This window comes from Ylistrum balloti, unplaced genomic scaffold (assembly GCF_031769215.1).
Source record: "Ylistrum balloti isolate Yb309-2 unplaced genomic scaffold, AGI_CSIRO_Ybal_v1 Utg369830, whole genome shotgun sequence".
NCBI lineage: Eukaryota > Metazoa > Mollusca > Bivalvia > Pectinida > Pectinidae > Ylistrum > Ylistrum balloti.
Genome location: NW_026781993.1, coordinates 817,515 through 845,226, shown reverse-complemented (window position 1 = coordinate 845,226; position 27,712 = coordinate 817,515). Strand labels below are relative to the sequence as shown.

General features: G+C 34.5%; 1 protein-coding gene across 1 annotated transcript in view; it reads right to left on the bottom strand.

Annotated features, from left to right (window-relative positions):
* Positions 1-24,892, bottom strand: part of LOC132545192 (carbonic anhydrase-related protein 10-like) — a 70,425-nt gene extending 45,533 nt beyond the window's left edge. The window contains exons 1-2 of the mRNA XM_060208868.1: positions 24,877-24,892; positions 19,108-19,155 (exon numbers count right to left, since the gene is read on the bottom strand). Coding sequence (XP_060064851.1) covers positions 19,108-19,155; positions 24,877-24,892 — 64 coding nt within the window. The remainder of the gene's footprint in view (positions 1-19,107; positions 19,156-24,876) is intronic.
* Positions 24,893-27,712: the final 2,820 nt, after the last annotated feature.

Here is a 27,712-nt window from a genome sequence, read left to right as displayed (position 1 = left end):
CAGTAATTTATAAGTGTGAAAGTGACGTTTTTGAAAGACAGAAAGCCATTTATACATCCAATATTAATGACAAGAACGATTACAAAAACTACACAGCTATAGCCAACAATGTATTGGATTCCCAAGAAATTACTTCTAGATATTCCTAAAATAGATTTTTCTTCTTCTGATTTCCCTATAGTTTTTTTTCCTCTTCTATATTTTACATGTTGCGTCTATCGAAAACTCTGGCGGTTTTTTTGGACACAAAAATGTACATTTTCAAGGTTAGAGCTAAAACGGTATTCACTAATCGTTCTTTTGCCCGGCATTTGTTAAAAAAAAAAAGCAAAAGAAAAACAAAACAAAAAAAAGAAGAAAAAAATTTAAAAACTCGAATCGTGCCTTCTGGAAGATAAATCTGTCAGATTAGAATTTGAATACATTGAGGTTTTTTATACTTTAGTAAAAAAGTATATATAGAACATACGTTAAATCCCGAAATTTAGATAATGTCACACTATGAAGACATTTCTATGACAGCCCAAAATATTTTGAATACGTCTTTATATTAGAAGTTTCGTTTTAAGACCACTTCACTATTATGATCCTTTCGCTATTAAGACAAGCTTCATTCCATGTTTTTTTTTTCATTTTTGTTTTTTGTTTTTTGTTTTTTTTTTTTTTTTTTTATTTTATTTTTTTACCTATATAAATGTATATCCAAGTGTATCGGGAGGACAATTGCATAAGGCTTGATTAGCACAACAAGCAAGTTGACAAGTTGTCCGAGAGTTCTTTTAAGACTGATTAAAACCCAAACATCCCTTCCTTCTTCCGACGTGGTTCGATAGCGAGACAACGCTGTACTAGCCGTGTTTAACTGACATTATGTGTGTGCTTGGACGTCGTGTTTTTTCTTTCTTTACAGAAATAAATCAATTTAAAATCTATCGATCAATGGTGTTTATTCCGTACAAAAAATCTTAATTTCTTGGTCAAGGAAAACCACTATGTATAATGTTACAGTGTTGTCGCTACATGTTACCTTTCTCCAAGTAAACCATGATAACATTTCAAACCGTTGGTTTATGATTGTTGTTAGTTTTTACTGTTCAGCCTGAAATCCACACCTGCAATATACAGCCCATTGGGCTTTTGGGCAGGTTGTTGATTCACGGTAGGCAGACTGCACTACCAGGCAAAGTGCGAGCGTGTGTACTACTGCTTTAAATTGTGTTTAAAACGACACGGGGTCCAGACCCCAATACTGAAGACAGTTTAAAGTACATGTGTACATGGTAATGAAAACTTTGTCTGGCAGGTACGTACTATGAATTAAAAGTGCGGTCATTATTTCTATTTTTCTTTAATGCAAACGTCATATGTTGATGGTTTTGTCGACTTTAATATGTTTTTGCATTCGACTAGATTTTTCATTGACCAGACAATTGTGGCACCCTCAGATATATGTATTTAAGATGGAAAGACTAAAGGTTTCTAAAAATAGTGTAAAAATAAACATAACAAAACTAGGATTTTAATGTAAGTGTTTTGGCCGAACAATTAAGGTTGTTAAAATAACAAGTAAATCCGTACATGGAATTCTTTTCTACACGCTACACATATAGAAATATGTCTATAAATACATAAGGAAAAAGTAAAACCTATATAAAAAAATCTCTCGAAAATACGATAAGAAAATGAAATATAGATTTGATATTTAACTTATTCCCTGTTGATATTTCAACTACTTAAACCGATTTTCTCTTTATTATATTATACATCCAAAGGTCCATAACTCTGTTAATTAATGCCATAAGGAATTGAACAAGTAAATTCATATTTTAATTGATACTATAAAGCCATATGCCAAATTTTGATCGTTTCATTATCTGTAGGCATCGGTTGGGGACTTATAAAAACTGAATTCATTGAGTTTTTTTCTCTCTTGTATTTAGAGACTTTGAGATAACGTTCATATCACCTGCCCAGGCTCCCCATGTTCTTCGTGACAATATCTGTGCTGTGTAAGTTTCGCTATGGACATTGTACATGTGTACATAACCATAATATTACATGTACCTTTGTTTATGTGTGTCTACAGTCTTTAAGTATGGAAAATTCTATACATTCAGAATATTGTATTCGAGAAAGAACAGACTATGTTTAAGAGGCTGTTGCTGTTTTTTTCTGTCTGCAAACTCCTTAAAGAAAAGTTTAAGTATGCAAGGCACCTAAAACATGTTTCTCTATATTCCATGTCTTTATCATATATAACATTTGGTAAGTATATACGACTTTTTCTGTTTTTTTCGGTATAGGTCTTATTTCATAGACTTAGCAATGTCAGAAAATTGTATACTGCCGAGATAATCATACGAAATTTACATGAATGTCTGAACTGTCAGGAATATTACCATTATAAGGTACATTTTTCTTAAAAAAAACTTGATCAATACTTTTTTAAACAGATTTGCAAATTGCATGTTGAGCGTTCATCGAGATCATGTGACTGACACACCCAGCAGGAATTCAACATGGATTTTGGCAGAAAACCTTTAAATTAATCTTAGTCATTTCGTCGTTAGAACTTTAATATACTATAATTAATGTTCAGATCTAGGTATATAAAGTGAATATATTTATATTATCACACGAACTTCTAGTCCGTTCGGATTCTATAATGTCTATCAAGCGTTTTTGAGACCAAATGACAGATGGAGGAAAAAGTTAAGTCAGGTGCACGCTTGTTGGTCGTCAGATTTTGAATACACTGAGCAGGGAAGTTGTATATCGATTTGCCAAAATAGGGACAGTTCGTAACTCTCCCGTTACATGTGAATTGACAGAAATGCCATCCATGTTGATTCAGGTTAAATATAAGTGGCGATAAAAAGAGTTAATTTTAGAGAGTCTTGTTCGGAGTAGGGGGTATTTTTAACAACTAATCGCATTCTGACTTGATGTGGCGCGACATTTATGATACAAGAGAGCCGATATGAAATGATGGTTGCAGAAAAGATTGAATTAAAACTTCATTTCCTTCAAATCAAGAGAAATATTGACCCTGAAATGAACTTTAACGCTGGCGTTTTATGGTGACAACAGCAATCAAATAATTCTGGTTGATTTTTTCTGTAAAACCTCATTTTGGGTTGTTTAATTCATACTTGTTTAACGAAAAGGACGTTGAGTCTAAAACAATTGCCCTTATATGTATTTATCCTAAACCAAGGTCCCAATTCGAACAATAAAACGCGTCAAGTATATCCCAAATTTCCAATGTAATATAATTTGATTTTATTTCTGAAATGGAGATATGAGTGTAAAAAACATCTGCTTGGTAAAAAGGGCATGGAATCATCCAGGAATAATCCAGGAATTATAGGGAATGAAATCAACCCAAAAAAACTGACGAAAGTAAGATATTACGTTTGTGGGTACACTGTACATTGTATGCAAAGCTAGATCTCGACGCGCCCAAACAACGAGTCTAAACAAAACATTACATTTACGCGTAAATTTAAGGTATGTCAAAACTGATAGGCAAGATGAAGATCAAGGTAAATTATATCATGTAAGTGATTTTAAAGTCTACATATGAAATTATCCTTACCGGTTCTGATTTTAAAAATTTCCACGATGATCAATTGACACGTACTAAATGTACACGAATTTTACATCCTATTTCTCAAACACTAAACAATAAAATAATTGTATTACCCATATCCGAAGATGAATTCGTTGTTAGTTTTACGCCAGAATAATCAAACTTATTAAATGATGGTAATTCTTAAAGGAGTATTTTCTCGCATTTTTGAAGCATTTCACGTCGATTTTAAGGAATCGGACCACTGCGTAAAATTCTGAGGAGGTGAACTGCACTGTGCGCCGTAACACTACCAAATATCCCCCTTCCCTTTCTTTAAGTAATACTCCCTCACCTATGATTATTGATCATAGGTAGGACATTCCTGCAAAATCACGTGACTGACGTAACTGAAATTAACGATAATCTATTGTGTTATTTGAAAGGCCGCTATAATTAAAGCGTATATCATAACGTTAGACACATTTCTTCATTACGTCACTTTGTTCCAGTTAATCCTATCAGAAAACGTTGATAATTGATAGAGTACATATTTTGTAAAACTGATACTAAGTGTAGCGTCTAGAAATGTGGACGAGTTACCTATTAGATCCTGCGAGACATTAGATAAGACAATTGTTGAACATCTATACCACATGAAACCGTAGCCTATCTAACTGTAATTTCAGCATTTTCCTAATTTGATTAATTATATGGACGGATTTCTCTTGTTAACCATTAACCTTGCCCGACACGGCAGCAGATGAAGCCAAAATTTTACTCGCCAATCAGATTTCAATTCGTTTGGGGTCTTAGCTAACCTCGGGAATGGTTTCCATGAAGTTGTAAATCGTCTTTGTAATATAGTTGAACTAGGCGGAATTCGAAGCCGTCGTGTCACGTTATCGAGATTTTATTCTAACCTATACCTAATTTGGACATGCACGTTTGCAGACGACAGTTGTATAGAAAAGATTGGATCTTTTTTTCATTTCGAAGAAGAAAAGTCTTTGGTATGTTTAACACAAGGCCTTGTGACGGCGTGGAAGGCTAGTGTGATTACCCGTATTTATTTATTGAAATGTTTGACAAATGACGAAAAGTCCCGTATATAATCACTAGTTTCCTCGGCCAATGACTAAAATCTTCATCAATCATCAGTGCGTTTGTCCCCAAACACTGCCATTACTTCCTGTAAGCCGACTGTTGTAGAGATCCTTCATTTGTCAAGCTTGTCTCTGAATCAGTCGAAATTGCTGTCTGCAGGAACACTACAAACCCACAAGGGCAGCACCAAATTGAATCAAACCTTAACAGGCTGCCCAGTTGCAATCACACTGGACTTCACCATTACCACCCCTAACATTTATTTAGAATTAAACCCTTTGGTTTGGTCCGCACTTCTTTATCAGAAAATTAAAACCTCCGGTCTCTTTTCCGTCTTCCAAACCGACAAGATTGTTACGCAATAACAATCAGCCATTCGGAACACACAAGATTTATCTCTTAAATCCGAGTACACCCCAGGATCTCTATTGGGAATATCGAGACAATCTATAAATAATTAAGCAGAAAGAAAACCGAATAAATACGATCGCCAGGGGGCGTGACATCTAGTTTGACATTTCTTTATGTGTCTAGAGGAAGTACCACATTACTTATCATTTGCAAATCAAGAAGAAATATCACATAAAAAAGTGACATGATTTATTGTTGAGGACAGTATCTTTAAACAATTAAACTATAAATCTCTTGATTTTTTGACGACGATTTAGTCGTCAATCAAAACCTAGGGAATTCTGGCAAAATCATGTATTTCCGTGGGGCTTAATTTTTGTGGGATTTTTAACGCTGTTTCGTAGACATCTGATTTCTTGGATAAACAAAGCTTTATCTACTTAAATTATTTTTACTCAGTTCGTGGACATTCATGGAATGGGAGTACCCTAGAAATCAAGGAAAATAAATTTCTCACGAAAATGAATGACTCTACAGTAAATATCTAAAAAACCAAATACCTTAATCCCGGATAATCATTCGTTCTTCAGATTATACAAAACGCAGACACATGTGGATAGCATCAAACATCCACATCATGTGCGTAATAACAAACAAAATTGCTTCACACTCCCTATTTCGTCCTTTTTTGACTCATCAGTCTGGTGCTAAATAGGTAGGAAATCCGGAGGAAATATTTAGAAAAAAAATCAATCGATCTTCACAAATATTAAAATAGGAAAGAGAAGATTCGGTGTTTTAATTGCTAATTCAACCATGCGCTATTTATTCATTTATTTTGATAATAGATTTACGAGAAAATTCATCAATTATCTTTTGTTGTTTAACAAAGGTACAAACTAGTAACAATATGTCTCTTAAATGTTAAATGGAGTTTAGTATAACATAGTTAACTGCTAAAAACTGTTGGAAATGATCTTAGAAAACCAAAAATATAAAATCGCAGTCATCTATCGAGGGACAATGACTTTTGATCTTGGAAATAAGTTCTTAGGTCTATATATAGATATAGCGCAGTAATTACCTACAGATATCCTTGTGTTTAGAATAACACCGAGCGGATATTTTGGTCTCCTTTCTTTGTTAAATATATATGCGTACTGTGTATTTTGCAAACGCTAAACCCATCGTGGTTTACAGATTTTTTGGGGCCATTTAATGTACAAGAAACCTCTGTCTACGGTTTCCACATAGATGATGGAAGGCCCCATGTTGCTTTCCCATTTATTCACAAGACATCACGAATGATTTTTTCCTAAAAAAGGAAAAGGACAGAGATGATAAACCGCAAATCTTTCTCCATACGATAAATCTGAACGCGCACCTGTCAGTCACGAGTGTTGATTACTGTAGGATGAAATTTTATTGTGTTGTTGAACTAGTATAGCTGTGGATTTTTCAGCATTCAGATCACAGTTGTCAAATCTTGGTTTATGTAAACTAGCGGCCAGTGACTTTGACTAAACTGGAAACATAATCTAAACCATCATAGCAAAAACCTTACTGCGGCTCGTCAATTCAACATGTTTACGTTTCAACATTGCTTTGATTTATTTGTTGTTTTCACTGGCAACAATCTAAATGTACTATAACCATGATTTGAGCAGCTGGTGCCAGGTGTTACTGAACAAAGGTTCACCAACGGACATTTCTGAATGAGTGTTATAAGGGAGCTCCTAACACCATCCATGAACTTGAGCATGTCTAATGCTACTGTTTACCTGGGTTTACAATAAACGCTCATTCTATTCATTACATTGTCAACGTGATACAACGTGTTTCTGTTTATTTGATGCAACCTGAAAACGATGCATGCATTATGCCATATTGTCCAGAATAACAAATATTGTTCATCAAAAGCTGAATGTAAAAAATGAATTAGGTCGATTAATATCAAGCATGTCAAAAAAGAAAACCAGGTGTTATGATTCTATGAAAGCGAGACATTGTATCATACTGATACCTAAAGAAGACAGATTACAAATACATTTTACATTGATTTTATCACGTCCAAAACCAAACGTCAATAGTATCGTCTCCGTTCTTCCTGACAGGAAGACTCCTGAAATTATCAATTATTGATATTTGTTGTCGGCAAATAAAACACGATATAATTACCTACTAAAATATTAAGACTGTTTTCTGTTCACCCTCATATCATACCTTACATACGGTGATCTGAAAGTGTTAAAACTGCACTCAATACCATGGTGTCAAAACTACATGAATAAATGACATCAAACACAACTGTTTTCAAAATACCATATTAATTGAATGAGTCATAATATTTCTATAGCAACAAGGCTATGGTATTCAGGATCTAAATCAAGGCTTAACTTGTATCGAAATCTGATGCATAGAGTCCAGGTAATAACCAAACCCGATTTTTAAATTCTTTACCTTTTTTGAAATTATCAGGTGTGTATGAAAATCATAAATCCACATCCCGATTTTGAAAATCATTCGATTATTATAGATTTTCTTCCGTCGCCTCGTAGGCTTCAATAACATTACTGACGAGCTCTAGAAGGACGAAACAGCTGTTTGATGTAGCATTACTGACGAGCTCTAGAAGGACGAAACAGCTGTTTGATGTAGCATTACTGACGAGCTCTAGAAGGACGAAAGAGCTATTTGATGTAGCATTACTGATGAGTCCTAGAAGGACGAAACAGCTCTATGGTGTAGCATCACTGACGAGCCCTAGAAGGACGAAACAGCTGTATGATGTAGCTCTAACGTATCTAACTCTAGATATACAATCTTCTTTTCTTGGCTTGGTTATATTGTTGTTACTAAGACACATTATTGTGTATTTTACAGGTATTCAGATTGCTAAATATTTGTTTATACTAGGATTCCAAACTTTCATCGAAAATTTTCACTGCCATTCTTAGTACTTTGATACTGTTTACTCCAGAAGTGGAATCAACGTAGGTAGATTTAAGAGTAAACTCCAAAGAACTTTAAACGAATCTTGAACCCCTAAACACCATTCCTTCTCTAAGAACATTTCATTTCCCACAATGTACACTACGAAAGAAGAAATATAGGGGTACAAAATCGAGGAAACAATCGAAATTTTGGTTGATATCTTAGTCGAGCTTGAAGGTGAGATCCAACAAACTATTTCCGCACCAAGTTGATCTTCCTCGCATTTTATCAGAGGGTTAAACCATGAGAATCTATCTTGTTGATATTTTAAACCTGTTTCATCGAATTTGTGTTTCAATGAAAATTCTGTTGCCATGTCATTATTTTCTTTGTTGTGATTTTCACTGCTTCTTTTTTATGTTGTAAGTCAAAATTTAAATGTGCATTATGAAGCTACGTTTTCTTATCTTTCTTCCCTTCTTCTTTTTGTATAAAGTATTTACAAAAAATCTGAGAAACGGGAGTAAGGACAAAGGAAGGTATTAACCGATAATATTTAGAGAATAAAGACCAGATGTTTCGGAAGTGCAAGTGCCTTTTACATTATTGACTTATGGTCAGTTTGATTGTATTACGTCATCAAATTGAGAACTCGGGTCGTAGCAACGGCACAAAACCATTAATTGCTCCTTTCAACAGCTGGACATAAGATTATATGAAAGACTTCATGTGCCTTAACTTTCAGAAAACCCCTTAGATTTATCATCATAGCAAACTCGAAGGGTTATTATAGCAAACATTTGTGTTAAGCTTCCTGTCCTCTCACCCTTTGCTATGGAGATGTCTCACTCAATGTTTGCATACTTTTTTTTTGAGAAGACGATATTACCAATTGAGTAACCAGACTGTCATTGTTGTAACATCTTTATTACATTAACGTAGGCTATTCTCTAATTATTCCCCGCGAAACGGGTTTTAGGGGGACGTTAATTTCGGTTCCTTCCGTCAGTCTGTCAGATGACTTTTCCGAGATATCACTTCATAATTGTCTACTGTCGACATTTAATTTTTTATAGTTTTTTTGTTACCATGGAAACACAGCCAAAAAACACAAAATTTTGTTAACTTTCCTTTACGGGCTAAAACTTCGAAATCATTCCACTAAACTCCACAAAACTTTCTTTTTTCCTTATCCGAGAACTTTGATCGTTACAACAATCCCTTCACATGTTAAAATCTTACCCCACCTTCCTTTTGACATTTTTTGTAATGAGTTGTCATTTTCCTAATCCTAAAATAAATGTTATCGCAGGTTTTCACATTTGATTGTCTAGGCAAAAACTAACACCAGCGTTGTCGGTGTGTAATGACATCAAGCCAAACGTGCAATAATCTCCCCGTATGAGCAAATTCTAATGGAAGGGTACAAAACAAGGAAATATGTTTAGAGACAAACGAATTTCAAATACAATAATGCCTATTTTAATCTAATTCTTTTCTTGTCAAATAGAATTAAATTTGCCGTTACATGTACTAAACCATTAGTACCTTCCTTCACCAGCAAGCTAAGGCATCATAATGACTGCAGCAATCCCATGTTCTAGCATCAGTCCCGCAAGAGTAGTAGTGTGTGTATATATATATATAACAGTGATCAGTCATATGATGGACGTAGTAACGAAATGACGCATACCAGTCATTTTGATATAGGCTCCGACAGACGTCTTTATACTTGCTACACATAAAAAAATATCTAATTAACAATAATGGTTATCGTGACACGCCGAATACTTCTATCGTTGTTATGGTGATTTATCATTGCTTTGACACGTGGAAATTGACCATTGGTCACTCTGTGAAATAGTCATCAATCATACGTTGTTTATCAGATTTGCGGTGTAAATGTGACCTTGTGTCAACTCGTTATGGTACAAGTATTGGTACCGTTTGCAGTTTTTTCTTTTTCAAATACTGTAAGTGTAGCTTAATTGAAGTTTTTTTCATTCTAATTTTTTCTAAGATTGTTTTTCTCTGGTGTTTGTGCGCTTGTTCCCTACCCCCATACTTTTTACTTGCTTTGATTGCATTCTTTGAGCGTGCGGTATTGAAAACTTAACAACAATAAACATTGGTAAGGAAGTCTATATTTTCTTGATTTATATCCACAGAGCAAAATGAAACTTACAACAACAGTTTGCATGTTTGAACATTCCGTGATATATGTAACACTTGAACACCACACGAGTCAAATGTGTAACGCTTTATTCAAAAGTATGCTGCAATAAAATAATTCATTTGTTACATTCAGACACTGTTCCCCATGTTTTCGACCTGGTTTAAAAGTCATTTTTAGTTTTCTCTAAACAATCAGACACTGTGACCCATGTTTACGACCAGGTAATTTTCTCTTCACATTGTGACACTGTTACCCATGATTGTCACCAGATTTAAAAGCCATTTGTAACTTTCTCTTAACATTGTGACACTGTTACCCATGATTGTCACCAGATTTAAAAGCCATTTGTAACTTTCTCTTAATATTGTGACACTGATACCCATGAATGTCACCAGATTTAAAAGCCATTTGTAACTTTCTCTTAACATTGTGACTGTTACCCATGAATGTCACCAGATTTACAAGTCATTTGTAACTTTCTCTTAATATTGTGACACTATTACCCATGAATGTCACCAGATTTACAAGTCATTTGTAACTTTATCTTAACATTGTGACACTATTACCCATGAATGTCACCAGATTTACAAGTCATTTGTAACTTTCTCTTAATATTGTGACACTGTTACCCATGTATGTCACCAGATTTACAAGTCATTTGTAACTTTATCTTAACATTGTGACACTATTACCCATGAATGTCACCAGATTTACAAGTCATTTGTAACTTTCTCTTAATATTGTGACACTGTTACCCATGTATGTCACCAGATTTACAAGTCATTTGTAACTTTATCTTAACATTGTGACACTATTACCCATGAATGTCACCAGATTTACAAGTCATTTGTAACTTTCTCTTAATATTGTGACACTATTACCCATGAATGCCACCAGATTTACAAGTCATTTGTAACATTGTCTTAACATTGTGACACTGTTACCCATGAATGCCACCAGATTTACAAGTCATTTGTAACTTTGTCTTAACATTGTGACACTGTCACCCATGAATGCCACCAGATTTACAAGCCATTTGTAACTTTATCTTAACATTGTGACACTGTTACCCATGAATGTCACCAGATTTACAAGTCATTTGTAACTTTGTCTTAACATTGTGACACTGTCACCCATGAATGCCACCAGATTTACAAGTCATTTGTAACTTTGTCTTAACATTGTGACACTGTCACCCATGAATGCCACCAGATTTACAAGCCATTTGTAACTTTATCTTAACATTGTGACACTGTTACCTATGTATGTCACAAAATTCACAGAACATTTAAAGCACTGTATGGTAAATAGAGATTACTAACCTGTTCTAATACTGTATATCTGCACTAAAATCAACTAGACAGAGTGGCTCTTCCTGCTTGATACTTCATTTCCAGATTTTTTTTATATGGAAACAATGATCGGTATTTGGCGCATTATGGTATGTGAAAGCATATATGTCAATCGTTTGGGCGCAACAGCCGGTTAAAACCACACAGCCATAACATGACAGATGTAACACGTAGAGTTATTGTGATTGAAGTACGAATGGTATGTTGTTCTAAAAATGGTGTGCCTTTCTATTCCGAAACCATTCCTTGATCAGACACGCTTAACTGTCTCTGCCGTATGCAATCAAAGCTGTCTGAAAGCCCTTAGCATGCATTCATACACGTTTGCACGCAAATATAACTCATCTTTTCGATCACATCCCTGTTTCAACGAACCGTAAAGGTCACTAGAAGATCAAACAGTCCAGTACTGATACATACTATTCGGAAAAAAGAGCATACTCTGAGGTGGTTCCCAAATATCTTTATGTACATTCCATTATAAATATTTTTGTCAGTCAATTTAATATCTGTATGAAGTAGGGTGCAGCTGATGCTCGATAGTATGCCTGGTGAGTTCTGTATTTTTTTCATTTTGGGAGGGATATCACTTTTGTCAACATCTAAAGGACAAGTGCAGTTGACAAAGATGAAGACGCCTACCCTTACGTGATATCTCTTGTTAACCACATAGTATTTTTTACAATGGATTCCGTGTGAATCTCAGTTTTTCTCTAATAATTTTTCGTTTTTGTTGTTTTGTTTTTGACTGGTTTTTAGGGGGGAGGGGGGTTATGAAAAGGGTACAATTCAGATTGTTATGTTATATCTTCATTACATAAAAACATTCCATTCATGTTTAACTTCACCTACATTTATACGACAAATATAGTATTTTCATACATTTATACATAATCTTTTCTATATAGTTAATAACGACGTTACAAACAACATTGTTTTGCCAAAGCTCATTTTAAACTGAATGTTATTTCCAGATTGAAAACCGTTCTAGCCGATCTTTGTGTTTAGGAAATGCGCTTGACCTAACTTATTTATTTCCCCTTTCACAATGTACTGAAAGTCACAAACCTTTGTTTGGAAACGTCAATACGAATTATTCAAAATATCAATTAAAAAACGGTATTGCGCATTGTTTTGATGTTACCGATGCACTATAAAGCGGTGCAATGCAAATAAAAGACAGGATTATTTAGAGCTTAAATATGGCCATTAAAACCTCCTCTTATTCTTCTGAACAGATTAAATCCAGACTAAAACTCATCAATTTGTCATCCAAAGGTAAATTATTGTGACAACAAACTTAATGTATGGCTGCTAGGAGACATTCCACCTAAGCTGGTCCCAAGGGAGGTAATCTAAGTACTCGGTCACCTATTAAGCAGAGACGGATTTTGTTGATCCCAATGGTAACAGTACATGTGTTGTCTTAAGATGAATTCCGGAATGAATATGATATTTTAGATAATTTTGTAATGACGAGGAGTGACATTGAGCTGGTCACAATAAGACAATTAATGGTAAAAGATTTAATTGGAAAAAACAAACAGGAAGATATTGTCATCGGTATTCCCTCGTCGGTAAACAGATCAGTATAAATCGTTTTAATTACAATACAGCAAATATTTATGAATGATAAATCTTCCTTAATGCTGAATTTCTATTAGTTGTATTCAAAGATACAAACATAACCATTGGCTTTGCCATTCAAACACCCGTACTATAAAATCGTATATTCCCCTGGGGCTCAGATTTCGTAATTTTCCCAAAATATACATTTTTGTGTTTGCACCTCATTTCGTTGATAAATTGTTCTCACAAAATCCAATACAATTACAATCCATGTCAACATATTTTATCTGTTCATCATTCCGCGAGCATATAAATTCGTGGATATACAATACCAACGTATTCAACGAAAATAAATCGCCCACGAAAATCAATCTATTTACAGTATGTTAATTTAAACGTCTTGAATATACATTGTATCCACAACAAAATTATTTCAGTTTCCTTGAAGTTAAAAGTTTTAATAAGAAATACGTACATGTTACTGTTATGCTATTTTACTTGACTTGAAATCCAAATTAGTGTATAACATAGTATGATAAATAGAACCATCTGATGGTTGTATTTGGGCACAAGGTGCACGTTTATGCACAATAAAACACCTACAAATCATCACTTGTACAACACGTATATGTGAATGTTGAAGAGTGACGAAGATTCCTTTCACTCTAATATATGAATTAAAGCAACATATTCACTTGGAGAACATCCGATAATTAAATTACTATATTTTTCGTATTTCAACTCGTGTGGAATTGCGTTTTTGATCTAAGTTATGGTTTTGATGTCATTATGTCATCATTTTACTGCAGCTTTCCTCGTTAAACAAACTTCAGCTCAGATTCAGAGATATGCTTAAAATGTACAAAAGACTTATATATGGATAACATCTTTAAATACAAATATAGAATTAGATACAACAGAGTCAAATAATGAATTCAATTTATCACACAGCTGTTTTCGTCCTTCTAGGATTCATCAGTGACAGCAAGTGATTTCTCCAATGTCAGTTTATTGATAAATAGGGCCTAAGGCGAAGGACAAATAACCTTTTTGAAATAAAACATGTGATATTTCATGTGGTTACTTCACCTTCTCCATGCGATCCAAAACGAAACAAGACACTGTTTTATTTACCAGTAAATGGGGCCACATCAGAGAAATGTCATATGAAAAAATAATTAGGTACAACAAGGCGTCTGCTAAAATACTGAGTTCAAGATTTCACTAAAGCTGCGCTGAGGACAAATAATAACAATTGTAAGTCAGAAAAAAGGGAAGTAACGACAGGTTGATGAAGAATACAGAGACGTGTTACGGTCGTCATAATTATTTCACTGAGAAATATTTCTTTTTGCGATTTGAGACTGGATGTGCTTGATGCTCATTGGTTTGCTTCGTGGTTCTATTGTTGTTAACCTCGATCTCATTTCATTTGGAAACATTACACTAATGATTTGGATTGACCAAGATTTAAATGACAGGTGTCGTCGATGAAGTAGAAGACACCTACCCTTCCCACACATCGGGTCTTATTCTGCTTGAGCTTTTTCAGTCTCCGAGTTAATCTTAATGTTAATATTTTGCCCAAGTTTTATTGAATATGAATTTGGATTATTGTTCCGTACCCATGTCGATTTTTTTATTGTTATTATAGAAATTATTCAAAATAGACCACAAATATACAAAACCGTCTTTAATCATTAAAGAAGTATAAAATTTATTGAATTTTAGTATTAGAGCACATCCTATTATCACATTTAACATTCAATTCGCCCAATTGTAATTATCCTAGGTGTCAGCGCTTCTAGTCCCCGGGATCACTGATGGGTGAAGCAGCGGACGCAGTTTAATTCCTTATTTGGCTAGAGTATAACTAATCCTGGATTGGTTTTTGAGATGCTCTATACACATGTGTGTCTTTCCTTTGATGTTGACTGACGTTATCAGAAATGTCATCATCAGTAAATGATAAAGTGGCCAGATATATACTTGCATTCATACCTGCATGTTAAAGAAACCTGACTGTTATGAATGATGTTTACTAGAACGTTCTACCACTGTTTCCAGTCATATGCTGACTCAAGATCTCATCTGACATCTGTAACAAGGTAACATTTATCACCTCTTTTTTTCTTTCTTGTTGACGTCTGGAATTCTGATATACATTGTGCAATAATAGTTCTAAAATATACATTGTAGTTCATACATCACAGAACCTATTGTCAATCATGATGCATTGTTATGGGACCTAGTCTGGACATATAATGAAACTTAAAACTCTTTCAGAATTTTTTTCTTCTTGCGAACATAGCTCATCAACAAGAAGTGGCAGATGTCAGGAGATGGTAAAATCATGGGTTCTAATGAAGGTCTCCCTGTGCACATACTGATCAATGTTCGTTCGAAAAGATAATTTTCATACTTTTCGACAAAATCATGAGTGACATCTGAAACGTCTATGACTAACTATTCACAGCGTTGTCTGTTGAAAGATTATCGTATGTTCTTAGGTAAAAACATCGTGTTTTATGTAATAAAGATATCGAACTGAAATTTGCAACAAAATGCCATTGTTTTATATCGGAGTAGGATTTCGTGACACGTGAAAGATGAATAAGTGTCTCCCTGTGTTTATAGCAACTGAACTCGGAGAAACATGTATATACCAACAGCTGTTTCCCACTGGGGATACTTCTATATCTATGATAAATATACGTCAAAACACAGAGACAAGTTTTATCTACAGTTAGATGTATTTCATGGCAAACGTTCTCAACCATTTCTCCTTAACCTTAGTAAGTATAGATTTCCTAAAATTGAATTATCAAGACATATGTGACGATGCAATACCAAGGTTACTTCACAGAATGTATTTCATGGACCAGGGGTATATTATAAGCGCGTCGTGAATGTCTGGATATGTAAACAATACTATGTACAATTTTGAATTATTTAAACAATTTAAAGTTTTTACCTTGAAGGCTGTTGTTTACAACAATATTTCGGAGATATGATATGAAAAAAAACTTTGTCTTACCGCCTCGCGTATTTCATATTTCAGTTTATTTAAAGTTACAACATCCGTTCGGTTTAATTTCATAAGAATGAAAAGAAACCTCAATATTCTATTACTGGATAACAACATACCTGCTTCCCCAAACTGGTGTTTATATATCACAGTTAATTTTATATACAAGGACTGGCTATGAATATCAGAATATTCGTACAAAAGGTCGAAAAGTGTCTGAGTATGTCTGCTTGTTTACACTTTTATTCGTACACCTGACATTATATATTTAAATTCAACAAGGTTTACATCGACGGAGAAGAAGACGTTCATCCTTTCGAAAAACCTGACCTTATGTTCCTTACTCTTATTCAAAGGTCTCCACCAATTTTCTGTCTTCAATTTATAGTTTGCCATAGCTTTATCGAAATCGAGTTTAAATTCAGATTCTGTTGACATGTCGGTTTTTTTTATTTTTATGGGAAAGCAAAGAAAAAATAAATGGATTTGATTTCTTTTATGTTTTAAATTCCATTTCAAACACTCAGTGTATTTTTGGATAAGCAGTAATATCTTTTATTGGTTTATTCTTTCTTCTTGTCATATCAACAGCCTATGTAATTTAAGGACGTGTCAGGTTTGGGTGGAGGAGGAAAGTCAGAGTTCCCGTATAAAAAGCATCGACCAGCAGCTAGTGCATGACCATTGCTCTCCGTAGGCCTCGAACCCGATACCCAGAGTGGGAGGACTAGAGATCAAACATGTTAACTAGTCGGCCTAGACAGCCCCTTATATGTAGCTTCTCAATTTATTACGAGATTTTTGTTAGCAAATATAAACAAAATGAGATTTTCATCCCATCTTGACCAAACGATAGGTAACTGTACTGGTACTTGAATCTTGCATGACCGACTAAACAAAAAAAATCAGGTGAAATCTCAGGAGTACAACAATAAAAAAATCCACATCAAGTAAAAATAATCTTTATCACCATCTGTAAAATGCAAAAGCATTGTCTTGTCACTGGAAACAGGTTTCCTTCATTCACTTCCTGTTTCCTTTAAAACATTTCCGGATATTTGAAATAAAAGTTTGTTTACGACCGTGTCTTGATGGAGGACAAACATAAGTCTAGTTAGTTCGAAAGATTCTATATCCAGACTAACGAATCTCTGCCAGTTCATAAATACGTGTTACGCATGCTGAGTCACACATTTTTCTTTTTTTCAGAATCAAATAAGTCTCTCTATTTGGATCGGGCCATCTTTTCTTAGACTTGACTAGTAATAATTGCGCGACCTGTTGACCATCGGTCAATTTATAGTGACACACAAGAACGTAAATACTGATGACGGGGTTTGGCCATGGCATGGTCAATATATCTGCTATTTTGGTGGCCTTGCGATAAATACTGACAAAGGGCAACACTAGGTCACGTATGATAATCACATTACAAACTAGGGAAACATCATACAGTGTCTGTAGGAGTCGACAAATTAAGGAGGTACAGAACACTCGAAAACAAGAAATTAATTGTCAATGACAGTCCATAGAAAAGAACTGAAGAATACTGCAAAAAGTATAAAGCTTAATCTACCAATTGTTGATGACAGTGTTTAAGAAATATACATACATACAGTCGAACTCGTATAATTCGAAGTAAACTTTAAACAAAACATTCAAACTCAACTCGAATACTCGGTTATCTCGAAGTTTTTTCCATGGTTCCGTGAAATTGACATAACGAATTTAAAACAGCAGTTCTACAAAGGTTGATTGACTTTTACGTGGAATCAAATGGGACAGAATTCTGTAGATTCATTGTTTGAAGCCCTTGTTTCGATGTTTTCGATATAAAGCTTGACTTGTGTTTTATGCTCGTTAGTTTGCTTTTTGGATATTTTGTTGTATACTTTGCTCTCATTTGAGAACATGACATTACGTACTTGGATTGACCAAGATTTATATTGCGTGTGCCGTCGGTGAAGCAGATAACGCTTGCTCTCCCTGATAACATGTTTTTATTCTTATGCCTTTTCGGGTTTTTTCGATCCAATTTTTTTTTATTTTTTATGTTTTGCCACTGTTTTATTGAATTTGATTAGGATTGTGTTTACATGTTGGTATTTCTTGTTTTTGGAGTTATTTTTCAAAATTTTCAAGAATGGTTAAATCGTTGAGAACCATAGTTTTCAATAATTTGGTTGATGTGTGGAAGAGATATAAGATATACATCTATACGTCACGGAAAGGGTCTTTTTGTGGGAGGAAACTGGAGTACCCGGGGAAAACCCACGCGGTCGGGCAGGTGATCCATATATTTCACGTCCATTCTGGGAACTGAAAGGCGAGAGTTTTATCACTGCGTCAACCGACCACTCTTCTAAAAAACAAGCTTAGACAATAAACACTACTAAGAGAGAAAAAAACCGAAATCCTTCTTTCCATGTGTTGTCTGTCATCACACTTGGTTCACAAACGAGTTAAGCTTTACTTGTAAATTTTAAATAATTTATTTCGACAAAACTACTAGATAAGAGATCACGTTTAACTTGATCTGCAATCAATAATAATTATTTTGAAATTACAGATGCACTTCTTACTTTTTTATCCCTTGCCTAGAAAACGAAATTAATTGTGTTTGTTCACCAATAGCACACATATTCATTCCTCTTTTAGTTTGGTGAAAATAAATCTGTCTTATATATCCAGACAAACAAATCTCACACCTGTCTTTAAATTGATGATGCACTCTTTATTTATAGTATCGTGTTATCGTTTTTATAGCGTTACTGTCTGTCACAAGCAGAAAACGTCATCGTTTTTGCCAAATGCTATGTGATATTTATATTGATATCATGTATAATTATCAGCATTACAAGGATTTCACTGTGATAAAAATGTGGGAAAATATCTATCACTGCTGTGTGATGTAGACAGAATTATTTCAATGCTAAAGTTGATTTGATTATGATCATCGGATGAAAATAACTCTGTATTCAGCACACGTAGGTAATGTTAAACAATATAATGTGCCTACCTGATATACCCTGATACGTCCACCATTCTGACCAAAGCTCGCCTGGAACTGAAAAAAGATGAAAAATATAATTACGTCATCCAAAATAAAGAGCTGTCGTTTTTCTAGTCTGATTTTCATTATTGAAAAAAAATGGCTTCGAGGTTGGAAATACTACTTAAGATTTCATTGCTTGTCTTGTGGGTTGCAAGGAAGTGGGTAAAGTGTTAGGGTGTAAGGGCAGGAATTGGCTATGCTCACTTTCAACCCTTTCAAATCATCTAAAAAGAAATTTGTATTATTTTAGATGATTAACTACCTCAAGATATATTCAGACGTGGCCATAATTTTACTAATTACGTTTAATGATATTTTATTCTACAAAAATATTTTAATGATTGGTATAATAACAATGTACAATTTTGTAATATGTTTTAAAGGACATGAAATGATAATCAGATTACGCCCGTAATACCTGTATACGCTTCAAAGAGAGTGTTTACATGCAATTACACATTCCAGATTGGAATAAACGACGCCATTATTGGAGCTGTGAATGGAAAACCAACAATAAAATGAGGCCATTTTAAATTCAATTCAAGCATCGATTATTTTTAATTTCGGTACACTCGATGTCGAAGGAGGTGATACAATGAAACGGAAATGACATAAATCAAAGAATAAAAGAATACAGAAAAGCCCAAGGGGCCTGTTGAGTGGGTTTAAATTGACAACATTTCATTAATTACTCGTGAAATGTTATTGGATCTCTCTGACACCAATGAATTACATCCTTCATTTTTTTATCCGACTTTCTGCTTGTTTGAAGCAATGAAAAACAAGAAAATAGTAACATCTCAACATCATCATAATACACGTTCAATTCAATAAAACTGAGGCAAAACATGATTAAAAGGAAAAATAACACGGAGACCCTTAAAGGATAACAAGACCAAGTCCGGTAGAGTAAGCGTTATCTGCTTCATGGACGACACCGGCCATGCAAATCAATCAAAATAAGTAATGTCACGTTCTCAAATGAGAAAATGGTATACAACAACTGAACCAGCAGGAAACCTAAGGAGCATCTAGCTTCATATCGTACAAAGAAATGGATTGTTTCTCATTGATATTACTATAACGACAGTACAACTTCAGTATATTTTCTATAAACCTATCGTGACTTTCATCTTTTAAAACCCTGTGTTACGAGTTTGTCCGTCAGTTGAAGACTTATTTAACGGAAAACGTGATAATGGGACCAGGCCCTTGAATCTCGAATCAACAGCGACATGTAACCTATATAGGTTTGGGACGCAGGCATGTTGCAATCCAGAAATGGAAAATACACAAAAGGGAAATTGAAATCATCACGTTTATTATGCAGATTTATGGAAAGCTGACCATGTTGGTTTTATTGTAGAAAGAGATCGAGATCAGCGGCTCATGTTTATAAGTCTGTCGTGTCCTTGGTTTCCAATTGTGGTGTGTATATACGATGGACGTGGTCATAGATTTCTAGCTATTTAAAGACAAGACGTCATCAATATATCAGAAGGCGAAAGTAAGAACATTGCAAGGTATTTGTAATCGTCGATAAATTCAGTCTTGTATGAAATCAAAAATAACAGAGAGGCACAGTATACCAATATTCTGTTGAAAGATCTCACCAGCAAAATCGACTTGAATGTTGTTAACCAGAAACTCGATCGTTTTTATTATATATGTATCTAGATTCCGACATTTTTTTACACGAAATAATTTCCAATAAAGTTCACAACCATACCGCCGTTTACCTCTCTGGTAAAAGAAAGCTCTTATAACAAGAGAACAAGTTGAAAAGTCAAATGTTCTTAAAGAAGTTTTTAGAAGAGGGTGTTGAAGATGGGTTAACTCAGCATTTCCTCGCTTCACTCATTTTCTTGAATAGTCTTCCACGGATTCCATAAGTATATTGAAATTCATATTCCAATGAACGGACGGGGTATCATGATAACTATGACCCTTGATGAACAGCTCTCGCAGCTTAACATTTTGAATAATGCTTAAAGCACCAGTACCTATGTGCCAAGATGGACCATAGTTATAAACAGAGATAGACATCGAGAGAGGTAGAACAAGAAAAAGCTGACGGAGTAATAGTTCTTAGGTCATCTACATTCTACTGCTTGTTTGTAGTTGAAAAGTTTGGACGCAATGGGCTTTGAATAACTGTAGGAAATTACATGGGCATGTCTGCTATGAAAGTATGTTGGACTGTAAGCTTGAACAGACTTCTGGTGTCAAATATTGGTGATGTTAATAGCTTCCACTCGACTTTCATAAATTGACAAGTTAGAAGGCGATTGCGGTGATCAGCAAATACGTTTTAATTCTAGCTGATGTAAAACAAAAGTTACATTTATGTCGGAAGATGTGTTATCATCATTGTAAACTAAAATATATATACCCCAACGTTTTAAGATTTTGATGTTTAAATGTCTTAAAAACAATGTCGAATTCTAGGAGACATCTAAGCATTACAGTCATTTGCTAAACATAACGACCGTGTCTCTGTATGATTAAAGATTTTCAAAGTATACCAACCGGAAACTGATTTAACATATTCGAACAAGTTACAATAAGATCAAAAATTATTTATTGTATTATGTGAAAATGAGCTTGACATCGATATCAAATATTAAAATGTATATCATCGATATTTGACAAAAGGTACGAGACTGCGCAATATTGGAAAACGCGATTGGTGATAAAATCAAAATATCCCGTTCTCAGGTACAAGTCAAAATAAAATAAGAAGAAGACTTTGTATGTATAGTGATCGACACAGCACGTTTAGTTGAACAGATTGTTTAAAAGATAGAAAAAATTAGAGTTAGATAGAGTAGAGCCAAGCAAAGGAAATAAACTACATCATACAGCTGATTCGTCGTTCTAGAACTCGTCAGTGATGTTAGTGAGGCTAAGGGTCTAAAGTGAGAAGCCTAAAAGGCGAATAAAGAAAATCTAAAGAAAATTTACATTTAAATCTTAAAATTATTCAATCTAAAGTGAACAATTATAGGAGAGCTGTTGGACGGGAAAACCTATTCATTAATCAAAATATCGTGGCTTTATCAATAATTCGTTAAAATCCACAGAGGAAGTCGACCATTTCTTACTTACTTGGACTGACCAAGGTTCGCATGGCGAGTGTCGTCGTTGAAGCAGAATACGCTTACTCTTCCGAAATACCTTATCTTATTGTCCTTGTACTTATTTTCAGGAATCTGCGTGTAAATCTTTCTTTTGTTTATATTTTGCCCTAGTTTTATGGAATTTTAGTTTGGATTATGATTATGTTGTCATGTTGGTATTTTCTTGATGTTTTTAATTTATGGATTATAGTTAAGTATGGATATTATGTTTGATTTGAATTGCAGCTTTCTTAGTCCTTTTTTTATCAAAAGCAAGAGACTTCATTAGGTATTCGTATGTATCTACCTTCTGATTATAAACGTAAATTTTATCGGTATGAAGATGTCAGCGTGTTTTTATTTACTTTCCTCCGAAATCATCTGCTATCAAAAAATAATGAAATCTATTGAAACCGGTGACAAGAGCCCCTCCAGATATATATATATTACATCTATTTTGGCCAATTTTTATTATTGAGTGAACTAACATGACATCTACCCGGTTTAATTGGCGTCATGGATACACAATTAAAAAAAAGAATGCCTATCTAAAACAAACTTAAAAAATCTTTATCATTTTCTCACCGATTTCTCTTAAAAGGAAAACATTAACGTTTGTATAACGTATGGCAGTTAGTGTTCCTTTTATACGGCAAATAAGAGTCTACAGGCTCTTGGTATTTGTAAGCGTAGACAAAACAGCGTTATAACAACGAGCGAGCGATATAAACGGGTTTACTGACAGTGTTTCCTTACCATATATTAGAATTAAGGACTGAAACATCTAGAAAGATTTTGACAGGACGACTCGGGAAAAGGAATTATTGCTCCCAGTAATCTACTTCACCATCAGACACGTCAGGCTTGGCTATAGTCCTACAGGCATTGTTTCAAAAATTGGGAATTAATTGGAGGCTATGGTATCACAGTTTCTGATACATAGCCACGGATTCCCAATAAAACACCAATACATGAATGTAATCGATACGGAAGAAAAATGACGGTTTATTTCTTGTATGCACTTTTGTAAAAGAAAATATTGTCCTGCATATCTTCTGAATAAACATGCATATGGATGTAAAACATCTTACTTTTTTTTTAAGAAATATAGCATTATATTGGGATATATGAAACAGTTATGAACACCATTTAGAAAACTATTGAATCAAACCTTTATTAAGTTGTCTTAAAAGGAAGCAAATATAAAAACCGTTCATGTGAATTGCACTATGTCAACGAGATGCTTGGCAGTCCGTTTTCAAAATTGTAGTAATTAGCTTTGAAGCAATTGCTCAGATGACAAAGATTTCTTCAGCATGGCATCGCAAACGGTTATATTGGTGCTTGCGACATGTCAAAGCCTAGGATAAAGGATTCGTCATATTGGAAGAGTCGACAGGAGGAAGGAAATAAGAGCTTGTTACAGAAGGTGGAAGTGGGTTTAGAAGACGTCTTTACTTTACCATTTATCTCGGATTCTATGAAATAGAGAAAAAAAATCCCAGAATTGTCGTCTTATACAAATAGATGATAAACAAGTGAAGAAAGTAAACTAAAAAATAACCAACAGGTCAAATTTTTATTTCAAATGCATTCGTCATAAAAGAAACCCAGAAAGTACCGACATTTCAACGGATGATTATTAAAAATTCGATATAGATGAAAAACTGGCAAATCATGAACTAGAAAAAAGTGGGATAATAACATAATATAAAAATAGGAAAAACTGGGACGCCATTGTCAGAACAACGAAATTACCAAGCCAGCTACCGAACATATCTGGCTTCAAATGGCACGAGAAAACAGCAGATCATGCGTTTTAACTATCACCTGTCGACATCCTGAATGAAAACAATGATATTACGAATGTAACAGATGATGCAGAATAAACCACGACATTGTAACACCACATCATGAAGAGAAAACAAAAGTCCGAGGAACAGGAGAGTTACTATATAAAAAATGCAAAGCGAAAGTATCACGCTTATCATCGCGTTCTGTTGAAAGTAGTTGCTGCTGGCTTTTTTGTAGGTGGAAGAGTCTATAATGTCCTATATTTTATTTGGTATAATCAGTGAATGCTAAAAGACAAGACAGTATGAGCATTTTAAAAGTGAAATTTAAGGACTTTGGAAGGTGTTTGTGACCTGCTTTGATAGGATCTCCGTCCACAATGATAATAAAATCAAGTCAGCTGGTAAACGATAAATGTTTATTCCCAGGAGTTGCAATAAGTAGTGTAGGAAGATTTAACCACCAAACTTGGCCGAATAATCCATACTTAATGCAAGAAAATACAAAAGTTCGGACAGAACTGAATTTGAATTCAACGAAACACTGGAATATCAATACTTGATATTCTCATACATAAACTTACTTGTTCCCACGTTAGAACTTGTTAAAATATTTTTCCAATTCGGGGATGAAGTCAGCTGATTGAAATATGCAGCTCTATGTATAGAGTGTTAACCAAATAACTAACGGTACATTCAATAGCATCGTTACGAAAGAAATTTTAGTTACAACGATATGACGAGAAATAAAGAAATGATTTAAAAGAAATTGCGGGACACGTATTTGTAGTGATTTATTCAGAAAAAAAATTGTGATTTACCTTCATTTTGAACCATTTTGAGCAATAATGATGACGTGAAATAAGAACTTTTTTTTTTTCAAATGCCAACTTTATCATGTGTTTTCTACAGATTTATAATTTACAAACACAAATCTATTACATTTATTTGAAGGTCGATTGATTGATGCTGTATATATGTAAACCCCTAAAGATAATATAAATGTCGAGGCTGTCAGCAATTCTTCCATTGTGGGACAGAGAAGGCACGACTGACTTTAATCAGAAAAGATATTGTGGTTCCCACGACTTTTCTAATTTTTATTTGCAGAACACATTCATTTTTTATTTACATCAGAAGACAAGATATAGGTTTACAGTCAGATTTCCGAACACGTTAACAAGCAGTCGTAAATTCAATTTTTTGTCAAAAACAGATATTTCGTAACACGAAAAATCTGGAATTATGGCAAATGAAAAAAAGGGGAGGGAGTCGTATCACACATTTGACCTAATGACATCAATACAATTGAACTTCAGAAAACGATCCTTACAGAGGATGCGCATATATAATAAAAGTCAACTCCCAGGAACAAATAAAATGTGACCACTCATCTAGTTATCAAATTATCAAATGATAATAGGGAGTAGGGAGTTGGTCAGAACCATGACCAGAAGCACCAATAAACCAAAGATCACCCGGGTCCACATCAAAGTGGTGAGAAACAGATAAGTAAGAGGAAGCCGCCTCTACCAAGATCTGTAGATAGACGTGACAAAATCCTGCCTTGTCTATGAGGCCCTTAAATGCATTGGACCTTCTAAAAGCACAAAACAACGGCTCTCACCTTGCGCCAGGTTTCCGGACGGAGATTTCCGCATACAGAATAAGGGATAAAAATGACATAAAATGTAGCAGACTCCGTAGTTATTTAGATAAATCTGTACAAGGATGGCATTCCTCCTGATCCCTGACAACAACCTGGTTCAGACAATATACATTTATTTTCTACATCGCGATATAGTACCGCCCCGTCGAGTCGTAATTCAGTGTAGAATCATGTGTCGTACGAATAACAGATAATTGTAAGGAACACAGAACCTGCTTAAGCGCTTATCTGATTCAGACGTCATAAACTTTGGCAAATGGAAAATGGATCTGCGTAGCTCCGACGCTTATCATGGTAAGCCATATGTATCTTGATTTTCTTGTTACTCTTTGCACAGCGCTTGTATTCCACTAAATCTGGATATCGGTGAAGAACTGGTTAACACTGATCCGTTCCTGATTTACAGTTCCAGAGACGAATATAAAACTACAATAACAGAAGTATATCAAATAGACTTCTCTGATACAATCGTTTACATACAAAAATACCCAACTTTTAACAGTCATTGACAAATATAAAACTGTTACAACATGTATTTATCAAATAGACCTCTCTACTGATACTTTACAAGCTAGAGCATAACACACGCATCCAACAGAGCTGAAATCAGTCATCCCTGCGCTTTAAAACGACCTGTGATGTTTATACAATCGTTTACCAAGTGAGTTGAATGTTAATTAAAAGTTGGTTGTCATGTGTCAATGCATTTTAACTCGTGTGGCTATCGACAACAATTTAATTAGAAACAGATTAATCCTACAGGAAAAACGATGCCTGTATACGCGCTACATCATCACAGATGATGATTGTCCCGAGACGAGAGATTACATAGAACATTTACAGACCTGTTTCTCTCCTGGTGTTAAGGTAAATGACTGTTCTGTGTAATTCTCTTTGGCATTACTCTTTGTTCTTTTAAGTCCATTGCACAAGAGTAATTTCGGTCTTGTCGATTTTTTTTAATGCTTAGACATTGTGTTGTCAGTTCTAACGATTTTACAGCACAGTTGCTTTCATTTGGTAAATACTGTAAGCTAAATCGTTTAATTTACCATAAGTTAAATCAGATGTTTCAAATCAACACTTGAATGTGATACGGCCTTGTACTGAATATCCTATTTCTCACCGAACTACGAGTCAATAAAGATCAATAGAAACTAGCCCTACATAGTTACAAACCAGCTACAAACACCACAAACTTAGAGTACATTTAAACATACTACACCTGTAGAGGATCTCGATCCCAAATAATCAAATCTGCATTATCTGTAGACAGTAAATTATTTATGAATTCTTCTACGAATCTGTAAACTTATGATACGCACCTTCATCTCCTGAAACGCATGGCTATCAGAAAAAAATCGAGACCCGGAGACACGACCTTTGACCTTTTGTATTCTATGACGTGGTTGTACATGTCTACATGTACATATTTTTTATATACTGTGTATAGACAATGTTGGTATACACCATACATAACCAAACAAAAAAACCACAAGTGGCATCATTTGAACCCTCCTTTGATGAAACTAAGGCAAAACATGAACAAAAGAATTCCTTTCAAGGAGACTACTGAAAATGCATAAGAAGAATAAGAGCATTTGATGCGGAAGAATCAGTCTCCTGCTTCATCGACGACACTCACTTTGCTTGATATGCATAGATAAAGCTATATTGTCATGTAAACCTCTAAAAAGAAAAATGAAAATAAGACCATCGGTTCCGGAAGCGTCACCGGCTCGTCGCTGATGACGGCTAACGACTTAGTTATTAAGGTTGTAGATTAATGTTTGATTTTATGTCCATCTCAGTAGGTATAAAATCATTAATTCCGATTCCTCACGAATGTTTCTTTGCAACAAAAACAAACTAAACAAGAAAATCAGATACTACATGAATTCTCATTTTAGCGAGAATGACGTTGCGAAACGTCTATAATATTCTAATTCACAATCATTCGTTTTAAAGCAATAACAGATCTTGACATT